The sequence below is a fragment of the Oncorhynchus mykiss genome, chromosome 16 (assembly GCF_013265735.2).
Source record: "Oncorhynchus mykiss isolate Arlee chromosome 16, USDA_OmykA_1.1, whole genome shotgun sequence".
In the NCBI taxonomy this organism is placed as follows: Eukaryota; Metazoa; Chordata; class Actinopteri; order Salmoniformes; family Salmonidae; genus Oncorhynchus; species Oncorhynchus mykiss.
The window spans coordinates 75,587,378-75,594,393 of NC_048580.1; the positions used below are offsets into that span (position 1 = coordinate 75,587,378).

At 43.8% G+C, this 7,016-nt stretch overlaps 1 protein-coding gene across 1 annotated transcript; it reads left to right on the forward strand.

The window, feature by feature from the left end:
* Positions 1-215: 215 nt before the first annotated feature.
* LOC110492697 (neuropeptides B/W receptor type 2-like) lies at positions 216-3,147 on the forward strand. Its single transcript, XM_021567154.2, has 3 exons — positions 216-366; positions 564-721; positions 867-3,147. The coding sequence occupies exon 3, from the start codon at positions 1,031-1,033 to the stop codon at positions 2,063-2,065; it is 1,035 nt and encodes a 344-aa protein (XP_021422829.1). The 5' UTR covers positions 216-366; positions 564-721; positions 867-1,030; the 3' UTR covers positions 2,066-3,147.
* Positions 3,148-7,016: the final 3,869 nt, after the last annotated feature.

The window sequence follows — 7,016 nt, forward strand, 5'->3', positions numbered from 1 at the left end:
ATAACAACCTCTAGGATCTCCATCCATACAGACAAAAGATAATCACTCATAGCAGCCATACCACACAGCAATATGCCAACAGTTATGCTTTACAATAAATACACCAAGTGTCTATGCAGAGGAGTAATATCATCACTTGGTTATTACTCACTACAGGACAGGAAGTATAGCAACACTTCTGGGTACCTACAGCAAGCTGAGTGCCCCGTGCCTCACTGCGCGCTGTGCTGTGGACTGACGTCACCCGTCCGTGTTTTCCTCCGGTCCAACTGGTTGGGACGTGGACATCTCCAGTTCGCTGCTGCTGCTGCTGCTCACCGCAGCACAGAAGACAGAAAGGAAAAGGAGCGAGCCTCCACGAGCACGGTAAGTCCCCTAATTGAGCTTTTGTTTTTGTTACTTTTGATTGTGGCACAAACATGGCACAAGCATGATTGCCCACGAGATATGTCATGTGTATGGTCTGGAAAAGAAATTTAAAAAACTTAAATATTATTATTGTTGAACATGTATTTCTGCACTCTCAGTTTAAAATAACATTTGTAATTGTGGTCCTAATGCAGGTTATAACTCAAATAACAGTGCGTCACCACCGGGCACACACTGGTTGAATCAACGTTGCTTCTACATCATTTTCAATTCAATTACTTTGAGCCAACGTGGAGCTGGCTGGGAATATACGTTGAATTGACGTCTGTGCCAAGTGGGTCCATTCGTACAGGTGGGTGTTGTGTTTATCCAATCCATTGTGATAGATGCGGGTTAAATTAATGATATAATGTGTTGTGAATAAACTAGTAACAGCAGAAGAGGTTTGTTGTGATGTACTGCTTTTCATTTGTATTCCATATTTCTGCTCTCCGTAGATTTCGTGACGCGGAATGCGTGCGTAAAATCAGACAGAGCCGACCTACACAACAGCCAAAATGACACTTCGCCACTGCCTGTTTTACCTCTAAACAAACATGCATCCCGGACGACGTGCTTTCCTCTATTCTTACGTGCAATAAAACATTAGAAGACTTAGAAGATGGAGAATATATCTATCTCGAACAGCCGCAGGGTATTTCCAGTGGTGTGTAACGAATCCACGGACTACTATTATCTGAGCGCGACCAACCGGACAGATCTGAACTGCACGCCCCAATCAGAGTTCTACTTTTACGCGGACCTCTATATAGTCCTGCCTGTGATCTATTCGGTAATATGCGCCGTGGGTTTAACGGGGAACACGGCCGTTATCTACGTTATCCTCAAAGCGCCTAAAATGAAGACGGTGACCAATATGTTTATCCTAAACTTGGCGATAGCGGACGACCTGTTTACCCTGGTCCTACCCATCAACATCGCCGAGCACCTGCTCCACTACTGGCCCTTAGGAGAGGTGCTGTGTAAGGTCATCCTGAGCATAGACCACTATAACATCTTCTCCAGCATCTACTTCCTGACGGTCATGAGTGTGGACCGTTATCTGGTCGTTCTGGCGACGGTGCGTTCCAAGCGTATGCCGTACCGCACGTACCGCGCGGCCAAGATAGTGAGCCTGTGCGTCTGGATCCTCGTGATTCTTATCGTGATGCCTTTCACTGTATTCGCCGGGGTCTACATCAGTCCCGATGACTTGGACCGGAAAAGCTGCGTCCTCAGCTTCCCGAGCCCGGAGAGTTTGTGGTTCAAGGCGAGCCGGATATACACCCTGATCCTCGGCTTTGCCATCCCGGTGTCGACCATCTGTATTCTCTACACCATGATGCTGTACAAACTACGGAACATGCGCCTCAACTCCAACGCCAAGGCGCTTGACAAGGCTAAAAAGAAAGTAACTATTATGGTGTTTATAGTCTTAGCGGTGTGTCTGTTCTGTTGGACGGGGTTTCACCTCAGCACCATAGTGGCTCTCACCACCGACCTGAGGACCACTCCGCTGCTCATCGGGTTGTCCTACTTCATCACCAGCCTCAGCTACGCCAACTCTTGTCTTAACCCTTTTCTTTATGCCTTTCTGGATGACAGCTTCAGGAAGGCGTTCAAGAAGATGCTAGAATGTAGACCTGCAGGAATGTAGTAGCCTACAGGCTTAGTGGATAGTGGATACAATACGGTATGTTAATATTGATGCCATTCAAAAATAAACTATGATCATATTATTTATGTTTGCTTGAATCTACATTAGGTGATTATCATTGTTGCCATGGTATGACTTAAATATTTAATATATAACATGGAATATATAACATGGAATAAATAATATGGAATCATATGGATTCTGGCCAGGATTGGAGGGGAGTATTTCTTTTTCATGGACATTTGTCTCCCCCTGGTGTCCTGAGAGGGCAGGTAGCCTCCACCGTAGTGAGAAGGCAGGTAGCCTCCACTGTAGTGAGAGGGCAGGTAGCCTCCACCGTAGTGAGAAGGCAGGTAGCCTACACTGTAGTGAGAGGGCAGGTAGCCTCCACTGTAGTGAGAGGGCAGGTAGCCTCCACTGTAGTGAGAAGGCAGGTATCCTCCACTGTAGTGAGAGGGCAGGTAGCCTCCACTGTAGTGAGAGGGCAGGTAGCCTCCACCGTAGTGAGAAGGCAGGTAGCCTCCACTGTAGTGAGAGGGCAGGTATCCTACACTGTAGTGAGGGCAGGTAGCCTACACTGTAGTGAGGGCAGGTAGCCTACACTGTAGTGAGGGCAGGTAGCCTACACTGTAGTGAGGGCAGGTAGCCTACACTGTAGTGAGGGCAGGTAGCCTACACTGTAAGTGAGGGCAGGTAGCCTACACTGAGTGAAACTATGGGGCTTTAACAGTGATGTAGCCTATAACACTTTGCTGTAAATACATAGGTGTTGTTCTGGCCTGTCATTGTGAACCATAGACAAACTGGGTCAACTATAGTGCATAGTCCTAATACAACTAAAGATGTGAACTAATTCTACTTTTCAGTCAGTCTATCTTACGGATAATAATGACAATATATTTACATGTTCAAGTTCAAGTAATCGTTTGTGTTGACATGACACACTTTGAAAATGACTTGTTGCTTATTTCCCCGATACCAAGAGAGTCTCCACATGTTTTGTTCGTAGGTAGCAGATATACGCTGTATCATACAGACATCAATTCATAGATTTTTTATATCTGATGACAAATAAAACATAAGCAAACAACTGTGTGATTTATTTGTAGGGGGGCTCTCGTTCATAATGCACCTTAGAGAGAACACTGGTTTATTTGTAGGGGGGGGAAATACAGGCCATCATTTATAATGGACCTTACAGAACACACTGGTTTATTTGTAGGGGGGCTCTAGTTCATAATGCACCTTAGAGAGAACACTGGTTTATTTGTAGGGGGGGAAATACAGGCCATCATTTATAATGGACCTTACAGAACACACTGGTTTATTTGTAGGGGGGCTCTAGTTCATAATGCACCTTACAGAGAACACTGGTTTATTTGTAGGGGGGGAAATACAGGCCATCATTTATAATGGACCTTACAGAGAACACTGGTTTATTTGTAGGGGGGCTCTAGTTCATAATGGACCTTACAGAACACACTGGTTTATTTGTAGGGGGGGAAATACAGGCCATCATTTATAATGGACCTTACAGAACACACTGGTTTATTTGTAGGGGGGCTCTAGTTCATAATGCACCTTAGAGAGAACACTGGTTTATTTGAAGGGGGGGGAAATACAGGCCATCATTTATAATGGACCTTACAGAACACACTGGTTTATTTGTAGGGGGGCTCTAGTTCATAATGCACCTTACAGAGAACACTGGTTTATTTGTAGGGGGGGAAATACAGGCCATCATTTATAATGGACCTTACAGAACACACTGGTTTATTTGTAGGGGGGCTCTAGTTTATAATGGACCTTAGAGAGAACACACTGGTTTATTTGTAGGGGGGCTCTAGTTCATAATGCACCTTACAGAGAACACTGGTTTATTTGTAGGGGGGGGGGGAATATAGGCCATAATTTATAATGGACCTTACAGAGCACACCGTGTGGTCTCCTGTCGACCACATTCCATGCCATGTGATGTGTAGATCCAGCCGTATGCATCAATACCAAACTAATCAAATCACAGTTTAGTTCGTCACGTTCATAGGATAAAGGGTGCAGGTGGTGACAGTGAAATGTTCACTTACAAGCTCTCAACAGTGCAGTACACTTTAAAAAAAAAAATATTGACAAATATTGAATAAAAGGTCGTACAAAATTATATTGTAAATATATACTTAATAACAAAATACAGGTTAAAAAGAAATGTGTTTTAATACATTGAAATGAATGAATAATGCAGTTAGATATAAGCAATGTTTAATTCCATCCTTTAAAAATGTCAGCAGTCATTACAGTACAAGTAGATTTATTCTTACACTTTACTTACTCAGTGGATATGATTTATCTGCTGACTGTCACATAGACTTACATACTAGAGGTACAGTCATGTTTAAATATACAGAACCTGTAACGCTTGTCGTCGGGAGAAAGAGAGGAGGACCAAGGTGCAGCGTGGTAGGCGTTCATTATTTTAATAAACCAACTGAACTCGGAACAAAACAACAGGTGTCCAGGTGTCTGGTCGTCAGGTGTCTGGTCGTCAGGTGTCCAGGTGTCTGGTCGTCAGGTGTCCAGGTGTCTGGTCGTCAGGTGTCTGGTCGTCAGGTGTCCAGGTGTCTGGTCGTCAGGTGTCCAGGTGTCATGTTTAAATATACAGAACCTGTAACGCTTGTCGTCGGGAGAAAGAGAGGAGGACCAAGGTTCAGGGTGGTGTGTTTATTATTATTATTTTTTATAAAACAGCTGAACACTGAACAAAACAAAAAAAACCGAACAGTCCTGTAAGGTGACGAAAACCACTAAACAGAAAAAAATCACCCACAACCAAAATGGGGAAAACAGGCTACCTAAGTATGATTCTCAATCAGAGACAACGATCGACAGCTGCCTCTGATTGAGAACCATACCAGGCCAAACACAGAAATACAACATAGAAAAAATAACATAGACTACCCACCACAACTCACGCCCTGACCAAACTAACACAAAGACATAATAAAGGAACTAAGGTCAGGACGTGACAGAACCAAAAATATAAACGCAACATGTAACAGTTTCAACGACTTTAATGAGGTTCCAGTTCATAGAAGGAAATCAGTCAATTTTATAATAAATTCATTAGGCCCTAATCTATAGATTTCACGTAGCTGGGCAGGGGCGCAGCCGTTGAATGTTCATTTCTCTACCATAAGCAGCTTCCGACGTCGTTTTAGAGAATTTGTCAGTACGTCAAACCAGACTCACAATCCGAAGACCCCGTTTACGCATAGGGGGAGCGAGGCCCAGCCAATCAGAACAAGTTTTCCGCACAAAAAGGGCTTTTTTACAGATATAAATACTCCTCAGTTTTATCAGGTGTCTGGTCGTCAGGTGTCCAGGTGTCTGGTCGACAGGTGTCCAGGTGGCTGGTCATCAGGTGTCCAGGTGTTTGGTCGTCAGGTGTCCAGGTGTCTGGTCGTCAGGTGTCCAGGTGTCTGGTCGTCAGGTGTCCAGGTGTCTGGTCGACAGTTGTCCAGGTGTCTGGTCGTCAGGTGTCCAGGTGTCTGGTCGTCAGGTGTCCAGGTGTCTGGTCGACAGGTGTCCAGGTGGCTGGTCTCAGACGATTCTGCACGTTTAGAAGCCAGATGTGGAGGTCCTGGGCTGGTGTGGTTTCACGGGGTTGTGAGTCTGGTTTGACGTACTGACAAATTCTCTAAAACAACGTTGGAAGCAGCTTATGGTAGAGAAATGAACATTAAATTATCTGGCAACAGCTCTGGTGGACATTCCTGCATTCAGCATGCCAATTACACACTCTCTCAAATCTTGAGACATCTGTGGCATTGTGTTGCGTGACAAAACTGCACATTTTAGAGTGGCCTTTTATTGTTCACAGCACAAGGTGCACCTGTGTAATGATCATGAGGTTTAATCAGCTTCTTGATATGCCACACCTGTCAGGTAGATGGATTATCTTGGCAAAGCAGAAATGCTCACTAACAGGGATGCAAACAAATGAGAGAAATAAGCTTTTTGTGCATAATGGAACATTTCTGGGATCTTTAATTTCAGCTCATGAAACATGTGACCAACACTTTACATGTTGCGTTTATATTTTTGTTCAGTATAAATGTTACCAGGCAGTCACTGTTCAGTAAGCTAAATGATTTCTTATAAAAAAATAAAATAAACAATCATGTCCAATGATACATTGTGCTAACCTAGATATCTCCAGAGTCATATAGTGTATTTAGTGAGTTGAGCCAACTCTAGACATTCAGTAGACCAGCCTGGTTGCCAGTCTGTTCAGAAAACATTCCACTCCTTGTAGGCCTACTCAATGACAAGGAGTGGAATGTTATCTAAAAAAAAACTGCCAACCAGGCTAGACATTCAGTTACATAACATGATTTAAATAATATAAAATGTATTCTATTCCCACGTTGTGTTAATGGAAATGCTAACATGGGTACCATAGAATGTTACAATGTCATGTTAACTCAAAACAAATTAAGAAAAATAGTGCGCCGAATACAACAAGTGTAGACCCTTACAGTGAAATGCTTACTTACAAGCCCTTAACCAACAATGCAGTTTTTAGATTAAATACCTTAAAAAAAGAAATAAATAAAAGTAACAAATAATTAAAGAGCAGCAGTAAAATTCACAATAGCGAGGCTATGCACAGGGAGGGGGGGGGGGGGGGGGGGGGTACCGGTACAGAGTCAATGTGAGGTAATATATGTAGGTAGAGTTATTAAGGTGATTTATGCATAGATAATAACACATCTCAATGAAGAAACCATAGAGGAGGAGGAGCCTCACAGCAACACTAGGAGGAAGAGGAGGAGCCTCACAGCCACATAGATGAGGAGGAGCCTCATTGCCACATAGAGGAGGAGGTGCCTAACAGAAACGGTGGAAGAGGAGCCTCACAGCCAGATAGAGGAGGAGGAGCCTCACAGAAACGGTG